The 20,061-nt window shown below is 45.5% G+C and overlaps 1 protein-coding gene across 1 annotated transcript in view; it reads right to left on the reverse strand.

Annotated features, from left to right (window-relative positions):
* WDR19 (WD repeat domain 19) overlaps positions 1-20,061 on the reverse strand; it is a 992,607-nt gene that overhangs the window by 404,971 nt on the left and 567,575 nt on the right. The window contains exon 26 of the mRNA XM_085642250.1: positions 10,789-10,913. Coding sequence (XP_085498376.1) covers positions 10,789-10,913 — 125 coding nt within the window. The remainder of the gene's footprint in view (positions 1-10,788; positions 10,914-20,061) is intronic.

The following is a 20,061-nucleotide window of genomic DNA, read 5'->3' on the forward strand; positions in this document are numbered from 1 at the left end:
CCGGCATACTCTCTGCTGTTTTCTTGCCCAGGGTAATTTTATCATGAGGGACAGTAAGAAAACAAGTTACTTACCTGTAACTGTAGTTCTCCAGTATTGGAGCTTTTATAGATTCACATGCCTGAATCATTCCCCGTCGTCGGTACATAAAAAAGCACTGCTTAGTAGTATAGCAAACTGAAAAAAGGCCTAGGCCCATTTTCCTTTGCAATCCATAACCTTCGTTATGTAAAAAGGACTAAACCTGTCTCTGAACCAATCAGAGCCTCTCACCCTCTAGAACCCTCCTGAGAGAACCTTCTGCCCCTCAGATTTTCGTGCACTTGTGCAATAACACTCTTTGTGCTAAATCCGAGGTGAGCCTCTCAGGGGAGGAGGGTGGGTTGCATGTGAATCTATGAAAGCTCCAATACTGGAGAACTACAGTTACAGGTAAGTAACTTGTTTTCTTACTCCAGTATTGGAGCTTTCATAGATTCACATGCCTGAATCAGAATAGCGAGCAGTAAATAAATGCCCATTTTTTGTTACCCAAGACCTGAAACAAGGGAACATTTATAGTGTGATAAAAACGGTATCTCTAAACCAAAACACACATATCAAAAATACTTTGCAAATTGCATCCAATACAATAAACAACAATAAAATGTGCAAATGTAGATAATAAAGGAAGGAGGGATGGTGAAGAAGGCTCACCGTTACTGGATAAGGTTCCTCAGCACCGCTTCTCCCACCGCCACATCTCTTCCTGTGGCTGCATCCAAGCAGTAATGCCTGGTGAAGGTGTGCGTACTCGTCTAGGTTGCCGCCCTGCAGATATCCTGGATCGGCACTCCCGCAAATAAAGCAGTAGAGGTGGTCACTGCTCTTGTCGAATGGGCACGTACTCGTGCATTCAAAGGTCGCCCAGCTGCCTGATGACAATACTCTATCGCACTTGAATTCCATCTGGCAATTCCCCTTTTTGACAAAGGGAAACCCTTCATGGGTGCGCTGAAGGCAACAAAAAGATGTGAAGACTTGCGGATAGGCTTAGTTTTTTGCAAATAGAACTTTAGACAGCGTTGGACATCCAGCGAGTGGAGAGCTCTTTCCGCCGCTGTTGTTCGTTGAGGAAAAAATCGTTTGAGAATAAGTGGCTCATTTAAATGAAAATCAGTTGGTACTTTTGGAATGAATTTTGGATTAGTCCTGAGTATCATTCTATCCTCCTTGAATTGTAAGAAAAGGCTCCTGGACCATGAGAGCCTGAATTTCCCCCACTCTCCTGGCTGAAGTGAGCGCAATGAGAAGTGCAACTTTCCACAACAGGAATTTTAGATCTGCCCTGTGTATAGGCTCGAAGGGCTGTTTCATTAACTGGGAAAGAACAATGTTCAATTGCCAGAGAGGTGGTGGAGGTTTTATTGGAGGGAAAACCGGGAACAATCACTTCATGAATTGTTTGATGACTCTAGCGGACCACAGACCAGAGGCAGTCCTTCTGAAGCGTGAGATTGCCACTAGGTGTACCTTTATCGATGCATGAGCCAAACCGGACTTTGCCAAAAGCAAGATGTATGGAATAATCTCATAAGCTGCCGAGTTCAGAGGATGAATGTTACATCTTTTGCACCATAAACAGAATCTCTTCCACTTTATCCTGTATGTTTTGTTCGTACTATCCGCTCTGGCTCTAGATAGTATGTCCCTGCACTCCGTTGGGATGTTCAGATGCTGAAATTCGCAGGAGCCAGGCTGCTAAGTGCAGCGATTTCGGATCCGGATGAAGTACTTCCCCCTGGAACATCGTCAGAAGTGACGGTATCGGCTGGATGCGAATTGGGCGTTCCTCAGACAGTAGTAGGAACTCCGTGAACCAATGTTGCCTGGGCCACCATGGTGCTATCAGGATTATCCTGCATGGTTCTTTTTTGATCTTCATAAGAACCCGCGGCAGGAGGTGAATTGGAGGAAAGGCATAGGCAAAGGTGCCTGACCATGCTATCAAAAACGCATTCCCCCAAGATCCCCGTTGGGGAAGCCAGCTTGCGAAGAACTGTCATTTTTTGTTCTCCATTGTTGCGAAGAGGTCTACTGTCGGTTTTCCCCATCTTTTTTTTTTTTTTTTTTTTTTTAAACCTTTATTCGTGCATATTAAAAGAACAAATACGGGCCTACAACCTTCAGGCTGGCCACGATACGGTTAAGCACTGATACAAACATTACGGCCCCTGTGCTTCAACGGTCAAGGTTAGCAACGATTTATGAAACATACACTGGAGAAATCCTTGACCCCAGGGAAAGGAGAAGTGAAGGTTAATTTTAAAGTTTTCAAAATAAGTTTATCAGGGAAATAGTCAGTGAAGAATAAGAACCAAGGAGATTCGAGTCCGCACGATATCTTCACCACACGGGAGAGCAGCAGCATCATTAAAACAGCAATGGAAGTAAAATCGCAGGCAGTGAGGCAATGCAGTTATATAACAGGATAGTCACATGAGCAAGTACGCACCCCTCCAGTGCCGCCCCCACTCAGTCAACCCCCCACCCGGACCCAGAATCGAAACAAGTATAGCGCAGAAACAGAAAGAGAAAAAAGGCCCATAGAACTAATTAGAAACAGTAAGTTACCCCCCCACCCTACACCAATGCGGAGGCTACGGCCTTCCCCCCCCCCAGCATAGTGCCTGTCGCCCAATAAACCCGAAATATAGACAAGAAAGAGAGTAAGAATAAAGTAAAGAAAGATAAGAAAACAATACACCTATGTTAAAGGGGGTGAGAAAAGAATAGGACTATTCTAATCTAAACTCCCAAAAAGAAGAAGGTGGGGAGGAGCCTACGTATCATCAGAGCGCCCTAAACCATCGGCCATCTTTGGCTTCCACACACTGAGAACCCACTACCCCAAAAGCGGTCGTGTGAAAATGAATTGTCACAACAATGTAGATGAAGGAAGACAAATCGCGACGAATGCGCACAAAGTACAAATACAGTTCCAGTCCCAGTCCAGCCCCTCCGTGAAACCATGGCGATATTAATCAGTCTAGCCCTGGCCCGATCGCGGGCTTGAGATTAAGCCAGCCCCTACATGAAGGCCCCGCATCCCGTGCAGACAAAGACAATATGGCCGTTTGGGAGAAGATGGTGAAGTAGAATCCCAAAATGGCCGCCGACCATCTGTAGAGGTCCCTTTGTGCACCACATAAAGTCCGGACATGGCATGTAGAGTACAGGAGTTCCACAGAAAAGAAGCAGTAGGCCACCGTGAACGATTCCTCGAGGATGTTAGGTGTTGCTCAGCTGGATACTCTTGCAGACGCGGTGAGGCAGGCAACAATGAAGCAGGCAGCAATGAACGGGGAAACAAAGTATCCGCTGTTAAGCTGGAGAGCAATTGATCCTGGGTGCCGGGAAAGCCAGATGCAGGCACCAGTGTAGCACGATCACACACAGCCGTTGCGTCCCCGCAAGAGGACAAAAGCACTGGCAGACCCACGCCGTGTTGACGACAGACGGAGCGCTCACGGCCCGCAGCCGGCAACAGGGAGTCAAACTGCTCACTTAGCGCCTGAAAGCGAGCAAACATTTGTAAACGAAGGTCCCGCAGGACAGCCAGTACGGAGCCGCATGTCAGCGGAAGCTGCACCCCCACATCGGCAGCAATCCGGGACGGCACCGTGGATCTGGTGTCTGGTGGAGGGAGGGCGAAGCAGGAAGCGGGCAAGACCGGAGTATCACCCCCCAGCCGCGAGCAAGCAAACAACGCCATGTTTTACCGCCGGACGGTACAATGGCCAGGGGGGGGGGTCGTAGCAAGGAGTCAGTTCCCCTCAGGTCTGCGCCGCAACCGGGAAAGCCAACAGGCGCCTCCCTTCCCTCGGGTTCTCTTTGCAGCCGACTAGGCAATAGAAGAAGGGGGTCGGCAGCCTCCCACAGCGCGGTCCACAGATCGGGGCAGGAGATCCGCCTCACCGGGGCTTACCTTACAGCCCCAGCCCTTCAGGCGCAGGGTGCAGGAGGTGTCTGGCCGTCCCTCCCCAGGCTCATCTGGCGACAGTCCGTGATGTTAGGTGAGGTCGGGACTGCGGGGCTCGGATTTGCGCTAGCGGGTCTGCGGAGCTTCCTGGGGGCCGGCAAAGGCCACAATGGAGCAGGGGTCCAGGGCGGAGAACAAAAGCACCAAAAACTCCGGCATCCGGGCGGGCTGAGACTTCGGGGAAGTGGCGGCGTGGACAGCGCGTCGTCGTACACGTTTCACCTCGAGAATCGGCAAGGATAGGAGTCAGGATAATAGTCCGGGGCCAAGGGCCGACGGAGCCGGGCGCTCAAGCGTCTGCTCCGGTCGCCATCTTGGCTCCTCCGGTTTTCCCCATCTTTGGAAGATGCTGTTTAAACTCCCTTGGTCGATCTCCCATTCGTGGCAGGTGGATTTGAGCCTGCTGAGAGTATCCGCCTTGATGTTCTGATCTCCTGGAAGATGTTCCGCTGTAATGGATATTTTGTGTTGTAGAGCCCATTCCCATATCCACTGGGCTTCTTGAGACAGGAAGAGTGATCTTGTTCCTCCCTGTTTGTTCAAATAGTGCATTGCTGTTGTGTTGTCTGTTCTTATCAACACGGCTGATCCTTGAATCCTTGGTAGGTACGCTAACAATGCTAAGCGGACGGCCCTGAGTTCCAAGAGGTTGATATACATTTGCTGTTCGTGCAACTTCCAGCGACCGCTGACTTGGAGGTCCTGAAGGAACGCTCCCCAGCCTTCCAAGGACGCATCTGTCGTAATCACTAGTGGGGCTGGTTGAGTAAGGAATGAAAGACCCTGCGAGATGTTCCGTTTTCGGGTCCACCATGTTGCCGCGTGGACCATGGTCGGCGTTACCCTGAGTACATCTTCCAAGGATCCTTTCGCCTGATGCCATTGAAGATCCAGCTGCTCTTGCAACGGGCGCATCCTTAGCCTGCAGAAAGGTACGAGGGGGATGCAAGATGACACCGTTCCCAGCAATGATTTGTACTTGCGTACTGAAAGAGACTTTCTTTTTATAAAAGCCTCGGATATAGATATTATTCCCAGCTGTCTTTCCTTGGAGGGGAACGCTTTGTTTACCTCTGTATCTAGAATTGCTCCCAAGAAGGTGATGTTTCTTGTCGGCTGAAGAGATGATTTTTCTTCGTTTAAAGTCAGACCTAATCTGGCAAACAGTTCCATGCAAGCCCTTGTTGACGACCGGGCTGACGCTGCTGATGGTGCTTTGACTAACCAGTCGTCGAGGTAAGGAAATACTTGGTGTTTCTGCTTCCTTAGAACCGCTGCCACTGGAGCCAGGCATTTCGTAAAAATTCTCGGGGCTGACTTCAGGCCAAAAGGCAGTACCTTGAATTGGTAGTGTTCTCCGGCCACCATGAAACAAAGGTACTGCCTGTGGGAAGGATAGATGGGGATATGAAAATACGCATCCCGTAGGTCCAATTTGGTCATATGATCTCCTGGGTTTAATAACAGCAGAATATCTTGGAGGGAAATCATTCTGAAGGATTGCTTCTTGAGGTAAGTATTTAGGGATCTAAGGTCCAAAATAGGGCGCCATTGGAGAACATTTTTCTTGACCAGGAAAAACCGGGAATAAAATCCCCTTACTCGGTACCGGTTCTATTGCTCCCTTTCGGAGCATTGTCCGAATTTCTCGATGCATCTGATGCAAGTATTTGACCTCTTGGTGTTTTGGCGGTGTACAAGGAGGCGTTTGCAGAAGCTCTAGAGTGTGTCCGAATTGTATTATGTTGAGGACCCATTGGTCCGTAGTTATTTGCTGCCAATTTAGAAGATGACCCAGGGGAACATATGACATTAGAGGAATAGGTGTAGTCGGATTCAGAACATCGTCATTGTCGACGGGTATTGTCTTTCCCCTGACGACCTCCTCGACCTCTAGGAGTAGATTTTGTGAAACCTCCTATTTGTCGCTGCGCATACTGTTGACGGTATGTCTGAGATGAGGTGGAATAAGAATTATACCTGCCTTGTTGGTAACCCCCTCTATAGGAGGATTGGCCCCTACCTCGAGCCTCGAAAAGGAACTTTCCTATACTGCAGCGTTCCTAGTGATTTCGCTGTTTCGGTATCTTTTTCGATACTCTGCAAAGCCTCGTCAATGTGCTTGTCGAACAAATCTTCTTCATTGAAGGGAAGGTCCAAGATTTTATTCTGGACTTCAGGCCTAAAAGCTGTTGCTCTCAGCCATCCTTGTCGGCGTAAGACTGCCGCTCCCCCCAAAGATCTGAAGGCCGTGGTCGCAATGTCCATTTCACAATCTATGACTTCAGCCGAAGTCCTTTCACCTTCCTGGTGGATTTTTCTGGCTTCCTGTCTGTCAGCCTCTGGAATGCTCTCTATGTAAGGCGAGAGGTCGCACCTCATTTGTCTATCATACCTGCCCAGGATGGCCAGGGCATTAGCCGCCTTAGCTATAAGAGCAGACATGGAAGAAAATCTCTTCCCCGCATTGTCTAAGCGCCTGCCCTCTCTGTCGGGAGGTGTCGTAATTGGAGCTGATGGATTCCTTGATTTTTGCTGAGCCGCCGGGTTTATAACTGAGTCCGGCTTGGGGTGGTCTAGCAGACAAGCTGGAGCATCCGAGGGCGCTTTATATTTCTTGTCCAGTCTGGCGAGCACTGGAGTAACCGTTGCCTGTGTCTCCATGACCTTGAGACCTACTTCCCATAAATGACTGACAATCGGGAGAGATCGAACTGTCTTGCGATACGGCTCCTTGAAATCATACAAGAAGCATTTTGTTTTGTCAGATGACATGGTGAGCACAAATCTCTGTGCAGCTCTCTCCATTAGATTATGGAACCCCCCGATGTCCTCCGGAGGAGAGTCGACAGGTCTCGGTGAAGGAGATGAAGGGGACGGAATGAGATAATCATCCCATTCTTTACTAGGGTCTGTTATCTCCCCCTCTTCCTGTTCATCATCATCATCATCAGAGGTCACTGGAGCTGGTTGTGGTAATGGTGATATAGGCAAGGACTCAGGTAAAACCTCTTGCCATCGCACTGCCGTACATGGAATACAGTGTGATGTAGTCACTGGTATTCTTTGGGAAATATGAGGTAACGGATGCCTCCTTTTATAGTCATCAAACATAAACTGCAAATCCGTTAGCAGTGAAGATGGAACGCTCACCATTTCTTCCTGAAAGTGTTGCTGTGGACGATCTTGAAACCCCCCATATTCATCTTCCCAGTCATCTTCTTGGCATTTTACATGCATTTGCGAGGGGCTACTGGTGTAGCCAAAGGGACCATCATTATACTCCTCCTGTGAGTCTTCTTCCTCTAACAGGTGGGATGGTACTAGAGGTGTTACCTTGATTGGAGATGTAATATCCGGGGCAATCCTCCTCTTCCTGGCAAAATCCAGTTTTTCTGGGGGGTTTTCTCTCGTCGACGAGCCCATCGACGAGATTGCCGTCAAAATCGCAGACGAAACCGTCGTCGCCGATGCTGCCGTCGACGCTGGCGTTACCATCGTTGTTGTCGCCGTCAACGATCCTGTTGTCACTGTCGTCGACGATCCCGTCAACGACGTAGTCGTGGTCGATGTCGTCGTGGTCGACGCCGACACTGCCGTCTACAACGCCGTCGTCGACGAAGGTATAGGTTTAATAGTGATTTTTACCTCACTTTTGTTCGTCGACGACGCTACTTTCTTCGTCGACGATCCCGTCGACGATGTAGGTTTTCCCAATATTTCTTCAGGAGGTGTAGAGGCTGGCTTCTTAATTGAATGTTTAATCTTAAGGGGTGATTTTGATGTCTCTGAACTCGTCCACTTAGAATGTTTTACCCCTGAAGCATGACCCTTGCTCTCCTTTTCTATACTTTGAGGAGATTTTGAGGGACTGCGCTCTGAAGACCCAATCGTGGTCTTTTTAAGAGCCTTCTCAGGTCTTTTCCCTGAGGTATGAGCCTGAGGAGATCTGCCTCTTTTCTGAGATCTCCTTGAAGTTGTTGACGCCTCATCACTGTCATTAAACACGACGTCCTTCCTGGTCTTAAGTTTTTGGAGCCAGATTAACAGCCTTCCTTCACGATCCCTCAGTGTCTTATTAGAAAAGGTACGACATACCTTACATTCTTTTGCCTGATGGTGTGGGTAAAGGCAGTATATGCAATCCTTATGAGGGTCGTCTGTATATAACCTTTTCTTTCAACAGGTGGCGCAGGCTCTAAATAAACCCTTCTTCTCCTTCTCAGCCATTCTCCAGAAGTTGGTGAGGAAAAACCAGTTGAATAAATCCTTCAATCTAGAACCAAACTGTAGAATTTGAGCAGAGCTCAAAGGAGACTCCCTAGCACAACATGCGGTAGAAAATCTGAGGGGCAGAAGGTTCTCTCAGGAGGGTTCTAGAGGGTGAGAGGCTCTGATTGGTTCAGAGACAGGTTTAGTCCTTTTTTACATGACAAAGGTTATGGGTTGATAAGGAAAATGGGCCTAGGCCTTTTTTCAGTTTGCTTTACTACTAAGCAATGCTTTTCTATGTACCGGAGACTCCTGTCTCGACGACGGGGAATGATTCAGGCATGTGAATCTATGAAAGCTCCAATACTGGAGTAAATTGTCAAACACCGCTCAGGATGAGCAACATCAGAATATTATGATACAGGAATAAAAATCTGTGTAACACTACCATCTCCATGATGGCTATGAGCCCAATTAGGGATAACAGCAATTTAATCTAGTGGTCAACCGCCTCCAAGAGTTTTTGTGCCGCCCTGCACTAATTATCGAGGAGGACCACAGCAGGTTCTGTGTACACCTGAATCCTCAGGCAACGCACTGATTCTATCAACCAAAAAAAGGGATATTCCAGTGTTATTGATGTCATGGCTGGGGTGAATGGAAAAATTATGTATTTGTCCCAATTCACATGGAGGCTGGAGAATCATCTGAAACGCACTACCTTATTCAGTACAGAGGTGAGATTACGCTCCGGATGGCGCTTGTATAGCAATGTATCATCCACGTACACTGAGAGTATCAGGTTGTAACCTGGGAAGCGCAAGCTCCGATGTCGATGATATTCATGAAGAGTAGACGTCAATGTTTCTGCCTCCAATGCATATATGTCACTATTAAAGCCTCGTACATGGATGCAGGTATGATGCCTGGCTCCACCATGTCCACATACAGTGTGACCAATTGATAAACCAGTAGATCCTGGTAAGCCTTATACAAGGCTACCGTAACCCTCCGTGCCTGGCCCTTTTCCCGATTGCATGCACTCAAGTGCTGAGCGTATCTCCGTTGGTTGCAGCAGTGCCAGCAAATGATCCCTATGTTCAATGATAAGCCAGGTCATAGCTATATGTGTTAAATAATCAGTGGTTGTGGCATCATCGTGTGGAAGTCGTGACTGGTATAAGTCAGTATAGTATCTACAAAATCTGTCTGGTATCTGGTCTGGGTCGCTTAAAGGCTGTCCTTGCTCATCATTTATTTCTAAGAGTACGTCAGACTTCCTGCTGAGGTGCAGCAATGCAGCTAATGTTGCACTGGTGCGTTCTCCCTCACCATAAGTGCACACAATAGCATATTTTCCCAAGCAACAAACTTTACTTTGGCTGTCTCGTGTAACTTGTCCACCTTTACTTTAAAGCTGCCCAGGAGGAGGTCATCAGCGGAGCTCTGATGTCTCCGCTCCAACTCCGATATCTTCCCCTAAAGGTGAGTCAAACAGCCCCATAGTGACCTAAGTAACACCTCTGATATAGACCGTGAAAGTCTGCCAGACCATTGAAAACGTATTCACGGTATCCACATTAATACGGAAAAAGTTCTCAATGGCTTGGGCCAATTCAGCTCTGAACACCGAGTCTAATAGGGAATAGGGGGAGAAGTGGCAAGTAAACGCAGTAGCCCTTTGGGTTCGGAGCTCAAGTTCTAACAGCACAGGTGAGTGATCAGAGTAGGTACGTGGCAATAGTTCACATCGCTTGACTCAAGACACCAATCCCCTCCATATAAGGCAAAAATCAATATGTGTGTGAATGTCGTACACTGTGGAACAGTGAGTGTATCTCGTACCGGTGGGGGACCTATGGTGCCACATGTTGAGGAGGCCCTCTCTGCCGCCAAAAGATAGACGCTATTATGTAATAGCCATGAGCTGTGTGGCAATACTCAGATCTAGCAGAAACCTGCGTGCAAGGACCCTGGGAAAATTGCCAGGGATCGCTCTTGCACTATAGTGCTTACAATGAAAAGGGACCGCTGAATATTACCCTGCTTCCACTCTGCATGATGCAGTAACTTCAAGTGCTTGCTTTCTTGCAGAACTTCAAGTGAATAAAATTTTAAAGGCCGCACTGAGAACAAAATAACAAAACAATTACACATCTCAATGGGCACAACTTCCCACATTGGAAAAAATTGAAAATTCTATAATTGCTGTTTGCTGAAAGTAGAGGACAATGAAAACATCTTTTATCTTTTTGAATTACTCAGTAATTGAGGATCATTACTACACAAATCACACACTGCATGACCCTCTGTCTTTGGCATACATGCTGTATCTATTAGCCTATAGATTAAGCATAGTAAACAGACTGGTTTAACCACTTACTAACTACATGGAAATGAGCTTGAGACATTTCATAAGAACTAGTGACATTAGGTAGAAAGCAAAGTTGGTAAGTAACAAAAAGCATGGGAACTGCAGATGCACCATGCATGATGAATTCATTAACAATTTGCAAAGTGGTGCGGCGCTAATTAACGCACACAGTAGCACTCACCAATGATATCAGCATAAATCTCCATCTTGTTATGCTGTTGAGCCAACTGGAATGCTTCATCATTACATTTGGACATGACCAGAAACTGAATTGCTGAACCATAGTCCCCTAGTCGAAGAAAGAACCTAACCAGACAAAAAAGTGTTGTTAGAAGAGGACTAGAAAAATATAAAAACACACACACTGGGTTATTACACAACAAAATCTACTTCATCAGCATTTACTGACACATAGTATTAATGGAAAAAGAGGCAAGCTAAGCAGGTGACTATAGCAAGGGGACTAGATCCTTTGCATTAATACACTGTTATATTACAGTATGCTCCAGTAAATCTAAAGAAATATATCAACTACTTTTGACATGGTGAACATACACTTCTAAAGAACTCATGACTTTCAGCTACCAGGTAGGGATTTTGAATGTTTGGTAAGGACATATTAGCTCTAAATCTCCGATGTTAATTGTTACCCAACTCAGTGGTACTCACTTTATTCAACCTCAGAAGAAGAAAAGCTGAGGGGACCTACAGGAATTTGAGCCGGTGACCACATAGATTCCTGCAGTGAATGCATTAGTTTACCACACCCAGCTTATGTCCTTGTTTGCCAAAAAGTTGACTAAAGACCCTAAGTATTTTTTCTGTCGGAGTAAAATCTTAGGTCCATTCTAACATTTAAGCTTCGGAGATATCTGTCTGCAGGTCAAGTTGTACCGGCAAAGAAGTTGCTTGATTCACACAAAAATCTGAATCTAACACTCTGAGATAGTGTCTTGTAGCACATCATCAGGGATGATCCATTCATGACATTTTTGTCTGTTGCAAACATCTGCCGTAACAGCTCACAATCCCTAGGAGATGGCACAGCATTCATGTAAAGATTTCTAGGAAGAATCCACTTCCATACTGCTTGCACCTCTAAAGATGGTGGTTCTTGATCTGGTGTTCCCTTGTTTGCTTAATAGTACATGGTAGTGGTATTGTCGGTTTGAATTAGTATTCTGTTTGCTGCCATAGAAGACAAGAAGGCCTTGACTAATGGACTGCCCTGGTCACTGGTGTGCTAAATAAATTCCCACTCTGACCATTAACCTTGCACGGTGGGACTCTCTGGTGTTTTACGCACCTTAACAGAAAGGTGGCTGAGACTACAATTTGGGAGAGTAGATCTTGATGAAATGGGACTTCCTACCAAAGACTGTTTTGCCGGCACAACAGGGGTAGAGACTGTCTAACAGCTTGTAAGAGACAAAGCTTGCCTTTATTTATTTGTCTAATTGGCTCCACTGGTCCTCCTGGCACTGGTATAGAGGTCATATGCATATTCATACTGGCATTTGGTAAAATAAGTAGGCTCAATTCCATGGAGCTCAAGAGGGCAGACATTGGTTTTGTTGGCGGGCTCTGGATTTCCTGTAGTTGGGGATACTTCTTACCTATAGTTACAAGTCTCTCCTCTGAAACAAACATTTCCTTAGGATATATCTCTGCTTCCATAGCGACTTGAGTGGAGGAGAATTTCAGGAAACTGACCTGAAGCTCCTGGTGCTTAAGGTGTTGTGAAAATCATGGAAGGTCCTTTTGTAGATTGTCAACTGTGATCTGCAAGTTGTCTAAGTATCATTAGAAGAATATTTTTGGCTTCCATGGGTGAACAGCCACCAAAGCTTGCATTTAGAGGAGTTCCAAGGAGCAGACGTGTGACCGAAGGAGAGAATACTGTATTGAAAATGCAAGTTTTTGAACAACAGGTACCAGTAACGTCCTGTGTGTTGTGGAAATACACATCTAGTAGATTTACTGCACACTCTCACTTTGGGTTGTGGGGCTATCTGATGGAACACTCATATGTGAAATGGTTACTTTCCAATTCACTTGTTTGCAGCATTTGGCTTGTATGCATAGTTCTAGAATTGTCCGTGTTCTTTCTGTGGACCCTTTTTCAGGACAAAAACCATCTCAATACATCCCTTTCCCTATGTGAAAGAGGGAAAAGTTCTCTGGCTGGTGATTGAAGGGGATAGATGTAGCTTTGAATATCAACTCCAGCTGAAATGTGTGTGATTTTCTTGGTGGACTAGCTAGCTGATAGTGGTGGCTAGTCATTTTGCACAATATTCAGCTCCCATTTATATTTGGTTATGTTCCACCAAATGTAAAGCTGCAGTGTGACACTGCCTCCTGCTAGAGTGATACACTGGGGCAGGGCAGAGGGGAACTCATGGTCTTCAGGGCAGGGGGCTTCCCTACAGAAAAGTATTGTTGTTGTGGTCCTGCAGCTGTAGTACTCCGCCCTAAATGATGCCCCCTTTAAGTAAGGCTGAGGTTTTTGTAGCTAAAAAAATATGATTAATGAGTTGTTTTTAAGCTCTACAAGTGATGTTGGTGGTATCACCAATCTCTTCGTTTGTTGTGAGATTTTAATTATTTGCTTCTCTTTAAGACCTACAGCTTTCAGCATCTTTGTATCACGCTTCATGCTATGCCTCTCACCTCTTCTTCATGAGGATCACAGAATGATATCTTCATGATTTTCAAACGAACGTCATGCCTGAGGGATGGTAGCCATAACCACAGGGATCCTCTTAATGCCATTCCAATTAAAAAATCACCAGGCCTGCATAATTAATAGAGGAGCTGATCAACTGATTCCTCATTGACTACCTTACAGAAGTCGAGTAGTTCTTCTTTGGAAAGTTCTTCATCGTTTACAAGGGGGCCAGTCATATCGCCCCACAACAGCTGCAACTCTGGACGTTTTTATGGCTTTTATAGCCGCACCATATATTTTCCTTCCCATTGCATCCATTTGCTTTCTGGGTCTAAGGTCTGCATGTCTATTTCATACAGCTAAGCAAACACAAGGAGATGATGGACGGAGTGTTGAAACTTTTCAGACACTCACCCCCAGTCACAGATCTGGGTTGAATCCATCATCATTCTTTAGCTCACTTCGCCACCTCAGTTCAGACCCAGCTATATGCAAATCAGTCTTGACCCTGTGCCTCATGGGAACAGTTCAGCCCGAACTGCCGAGCCAGGTCTTCCCTGAACCGGAAACAAGCATCCTGGGACCGGTTTCTGGGAGAGGAGAAAGTTTTGTGGTTTCTGGGTGAGGAATTTTCCAGCTGATGATTCAGTGAACCTAGAGACCAGACAGAAGAGAGCTGTTGCTTGCCCTCTTTTATCATCATCATGTTTACATCATGATTGACACTGAAGACTACGGTGTCAAAAGGAACATTAAACCTCAGTGAATGTTATGCAATCCACAGGAGGTACTCTTAAAGTTGACCATGTAGTGATGCTGGCATACATGAGGTGGAATCAGTGTCTGTATGTTGAGCCCTGTGATCTCTCTTCTTGGAGATGATAGTTGGTGTTCTCCTTTTAGAACAACGAGGCCGGGACACTTGAGGAATATCTGAATAATTCAATAAACCTCGGCACTCAAATCAATTTGAAATTGTTTGATAATTTTACATCTCTATACAGATGATTCATAAAATAACAGCAAACAAAGAAAGAATTTTGTTATCTAAATTTGCTGTACATTTTATTTGGAAATGGAATTGTTACGGGACGCGGTGGAATATGCACTGTTAGGGGCATATCATAGCCCTAAGACTCTGGCCTACTGAAAAATTATTTGGTAGAATCTTACCTTTACCTCAAGAGGATTAAAACTTTTATGGAGTAACCTTTGGGACCCATTGAATATACACTGAAGCCTTGAAAAAGTTATTTATGACGAAACACGTGTCAGCTGTTGGTTTGACGCCTGATGTGATATTCTGTCAAGTGTCACAATATTGGAATACAGTGCCATCATTTCCAAATAAATTGTACAGCAAATTTATATAAAAAAATTCTTTGTTTGCTGTTATTTTATTAATCATCTGTATAGAGATGTAAAGTTATCGAACAATTTCAAATTGATTTGAGTGCCGAGGTTTATTGAATTATTCTGATATTACCACTAGGGTCTCAGGGGATCTACACCTTAGGTAGTGGGGTGTATGCTTTTTAACCTTGAGGGGCACCAATACCATGATGCTAATATACAATGCACATAGAGAATGATGTGCTACCAATGATACCACCACTACCATTTGTAAATATTGTTACACTTGAGGAATACTTGGTCAAGCATCAGGTTGTGTCACTCACTATAAGGAGGATCTGGTTGTGGAAGTGAATGAATAGGGATAACCACAAAAACACCAGTTTGTGTAGAGTGAGCAGCATGTGGCAGAGAAAGGGTCCTCTGTGCAGGTGCCACAGACCTTTGCCTCAGGATGCCTTTGTACAGTGAATAAAATTCTGTGGGAACTGTAATGGTTGCAATAGCATCTGCATATAGTCATCTGAAAGTATGATGATCACTGGAGGAGAAAGCTATTCAGGAGAAGCCATTTGAGTTGCAGAATGCAAAGGGATCCTTCTTCGCACTGAGGTTTTATGAATCAATGTTGAAGTCATGAGTGGCGGCCTTAAGAAACAACGATCAATATATGACGTAGTATGAAGCAATGACGCGTGGATGGACAATTGAGAGTGCTTTGCCATCAAATAGCACTTACGCTTTGCCATTGTATCTAACAAAGCATCTGTTCTTGACAGCGACCATGTCTGGACCATGCATGTTTTTGAGAGCAAAGCATCAAATGGCGAATGAGAGTGGTGTGAATATCTGGCATGCCAATATTTCTTGTGCCTCCCCTCTCCTCTCTGTGAGAGAGACTAGGAGTAGAACGCTGGGTAACAATGGAGGAAGCCAATTGGGTAGCAATGGAGGAAGCCCATTGGGTAGCAATGGAGGAAGCTCATTGGCTAGCATCTCTATTTCACTCCTATACTCCTAGTTCCACCCTAAGGGACCAACACACAAATTCCACACAGAGTGCCATTGCAGGCTGCTTGACATGGTGCGGACCATGAGTAAAAACATGGCATAACACACTCCTGTGTGCCATGCCAAAGTCACTGCATCTAATATATGTAAGTCATCCATACAGCTGGCCTTTGAGCCCCAAGGCAGGGTGCATTATATTTTAGGGGACGACATACATACATGAGCAGATATGCCCCAGTGATGCCCAGTTCAATTACTTGACATTACAAGTGAGCAGGGAAGCTCACTTGTACGGTATGTACTGGGCACTGGTCAAAACGAGTTCCCCAGATACATAATGGCTTCTCTGAAACCTATGGTGTTTGGTATCAAACACCTCGTATTAATAAACCCACACTGTTACAGTGATGGATTTATTCATACATTCACCCAGAGGGTACCTTAGAGGTACCCCCTGAAACCTACCAGCCCTCTAGTGTGCTGGCTGACTGGTCCAGTCCAGCCTGCCACAACAGAGTGAGAGTCCACGCTCTCAAGAGGTCAGGAATAATGCCTGCTCTGGAAGAAGGAGTTTTACACCTCCTCCAAGAAGGCTCATCAATAAGAACTAAAAGGCAGGGGACTTCAAAGAGCTAACCGCCTTTGGCATGTCAATCTGGCTCCCTCCCCCACCCCCTGAGCAGGGCCCATTTGACACCAGGTCAGGCGGGAAAATTAGTAGTCAGAGAGGCATGGCAACCCTCAGGCTAATTCCGCCCCTGAGGTGGGCTACCTGATGTGGATACAAAATGTTAAAGTCTGCCATCTTAGTGATGGTAAATTAAGAACTCTGGGACAGGGTTATGCCCACTTCCTACAGGAAGTGGTCATGTTGGGGGCATAGTGACCCCTGGGTAAGGAGCCCATTGGCTACTACCCTAACACCCCAAATCTAGTATTTATGGAAGCCCCTGCCAGAAGGAAATCAGATTCCTGCTGAGCTAAGAAGAAGAAGGACACCAAAGAGCCACAAGAAGCAACGACTGTGGAGAAACAACTGACTTGGTACCAACCCTGCTGTCCTGTCTGCTGCTCCCGCCAGTTTGCACTAAAGTAGTCTCATCCTGCAGCTGCTGTGCCCCCAAAAGCCTGGGAGTACTGCCTGCATTCAACAAAGACCCTGGAACTCCCATGGAGTAGCAGAGCTGCTTTCCTGCATCCTGCAGGCACTTCAAAAGAACTGTGAGGACTCAGGACCGCTGCAAACCCCACACCCGAAAGCACCACTGCACTCGTGCCTCCTAACCCAAGTTGAAGTGGATTAATGGTGCCAGGATGGTCCCCCGACTCTCCAAAGACAAAGCCCACCTTGGGTTTGTGGACAGTGTACTCACCAACGTCACCACCTGCAGCCTCTTTGTGCAGGTCCCCTCTACCACGAGTGTCTCCACGAAAACCCGATGCCTCAAAACACCTCTGCACCGAGCAGTCCTGGCCCGAGGAGAAGAGGACCAAAGGTGTCCCTACATCCCCGAGCATCACGAGACCTGAGCCCCATTGTTGGTTCAGCCTGAACTGGTTTCCCAGTCCCAGCTTGCAGCCTCTTTGAAACCAGACCGTTCCCCATTAAAATGAATAGGTCACCAGATGCCGTAACACACCTCTGCACCTGGTGCCCCGGTGCCGCCCGAAGTGACCTATTGAAACTGCCTTGGACCTTGCCCCATATTTACTTTAGGTCCAGGAGCTTGGTCCCATAAATCGCTGTGAAGTGCCTCAATGCAGTACATGTTTTCCCCCCATAGGATAACATTGGGTACCCGACGCTGAAAAGCACATCTGCACCTGGCCACCCTAGTGCTGCTCGAGGTGACCTGTTGGAGCTGCCTTGGACCTTGCCCCATACTTACACTAAATCCAGGAGATTGGTTCTGTAAGACACTGTGAAAGACCTGTATGTATTGCATGTCTTTCCTCCATAGGATCACACTACAGCTTCAGAAATTGCTCGGTGTCCATTTTTTTAAATTGTTAAAATTCATAACTCGAAAAGTACTTACCTGATTCTGATGATCTTGGTATCTAAATTCATAAAAAAGTATGTGTTATTTTTATAAATTGGTGTCGGATTTCTTTGAGTGTGGTCTCACTTACTGCCTTTGTGTGAGCAAAAAATGATTAACACTACTCTCTGATAATATATACCTAACTGCTAGCCCACACTACCACATAAGAGACCATTTGGGGTGTAATGTGTGCCTCTGCAATTCCTTTGGGGTTTGCCTGGACTCTTTACACAGCATACCTTTTTTTGATCCACTATATAAAGAGCCAGCTTCCCAGTGCTTAATTTGTAACATTACCCATTGCCCCTGCCATTGCTGTCAATGACAGTACCAACACAACTTCTAACAATCATACTCTTCTACGCCCCTGTAGGATTAGCTTTGACGCAATGTACTAGTCATTTGTAATGTATTTTGAATGAATAAACAACTGTTGTTGTGCTCATCTCTAAATCAGAAAACAGCACCGCGATGTGGCAGACAGCCCTAAGTGCCAGTGTTGACAATTAAGTGCTAGTGCCGTGCAACAGAAACCATTGGCACAAATTAAGCACTGCAGCTTCCTCCATTCATGATACGAAGCCACAAATGCTTTGATAAAAGGAAAAAGTTCCCTAAAAAGGTGGGGACCAAAACCCGAATAGTGTATGAAATTATTATCCCATGACCCAGAACAAAAAAATGGACAATGATAGCTCCTTACAGAAACACTGTACATTTTCCAACTTTTCTGTGGATGCTGCATGTTTGGCTGCATGTGTCTGGGTATGCCCAGACGTGGGTCCCGGGCTCACTGTGCCACTGGATTCAAGCTATCCTGGTTGATGAGGGGTGAAACCCCGAAACCGGTCCTAGGATGCTTGTTTCCGGTCCAGGGAGGACCTGGCTTGGCAGTTCAGGTTGGACTGTTCCCAAGAGGCACAGGGTCAAGACTGATTTGCATATGGCCAGGTTTAAACTAGGGTGGCATAATGAGCAAAAGAATGATGGACTTAACCCAGATCCCTTGACTGGGGATGAATGTTTTGATTTGTTCTGCATTCCATCCATCAATTGTTTGCCTTTTGTGTTTCATTTCCAGCATACTTATTTCTCTACATTTCCATAGGCTGCAAAGTAGATTTTGTTGTTAATTAGATTTAATTCTGGAAAAGAGAATGTATAAAATGTGGAACATTTAGCTTTAGGCTGAAATGCAACAACCTTGGACAGGAATTCAACTAGGTAACTGGGATGTTGAAAGCACATCTGTTGGTACATGGAAAGCCTAGTCTTATTGATTTATTGCACAAGAGCCCTGTTATCTTATTAGAGCACAGGACCTATGATTTACTATTTCCTGAAGGATTTAGGTTTTTCTGCCTATTCCTTTCCACACAGTCCCTGAAGAAAGAACTATTCCACAGAATATCTGCTTTTCTGAAAATATTGTACTCTAACCTAACTGACTACTTCGCAAAATTTAAGTTAAGAGCTTGTTTCCATAAGATCTCAGACTTTTCAACAAAATCAAGGTATGGTGGATCGCTAAAACCTGTTTTGGAACAGTAGTAAAACTTATGTATGCATGTCATCTAGTTTATTGGCACGTCCCAAAGAACACAGAGGGCCCGTTTACGACCTCGGCGGATAGGATACTCCGTCAAAAACATGACAGATATCCTGTACACCGTATTAGTCCCATAATATATAATGGAATTGTAATACGGTGGACTGGATAGTTGCCACATTTGTGACGGAATAACTCCGTCCGCCAAGATCGTAATCAGGCCAAGAGATCTGTGATATTACTTGTTGTGAGTGATATATTGCATGCTTCTGTTTTTTTGGCTAAATGTTATACGTTCTGTGTTTGAAGCAAATTATGGGTCTGAAAACGTTTTAGGATTAATTAAACTCACCTACTATTTTATATTGATACATGGCAGTTGAATTAATAGGAATTTAAGAATCATGAGACTGCTGGCAGTCTGCAGAAAACTACAGCTCACTAGGTCAAGTAAAATAAGGATTCAGTCTAAATGATTTGTATATTTGGGGAAGCATACAAAAGGGTACTTAGTAGGCACACAATTGCATAGTTGTACCATATAAGATAGACTAGGAGTGAAAGGGTCAGTGCTGTTGAAGAAGCTGTTAAAGTAAACCTTTTGAAACAGGAAGAGGCACTAGGGGAAGCTCAACTACTCCATAGAGTGTGACTGCTTACCTGCACATGTGAGGAATTTAAGAACAAAATGATGTACCAGCCAAGGCACACCATATTATTACAAAGTGAAAGCTCTATAAGATTCATAACACAGCTGAGTACCTAAGGGCATGGCCAAGCAAAAGGGACAAGAAATACAGATGGGCTCTGGTAGTCAGGGACTGT

The sequence above is a fragment of the Triturus cristatus genome, chromosome 2_2 (assembly GCF_964204655.1).
Source record: "Triturus cristatus chromosome 2_2, aTriCri1.1, whole genome shotgun sequence".
In the NCBI taxonomy this organism is placed as follows: Eukaryota; Metazoa; Chordata; class Amphibia; order Caudata; family Salamandridae; genus Triturus; species Triturus cristatus.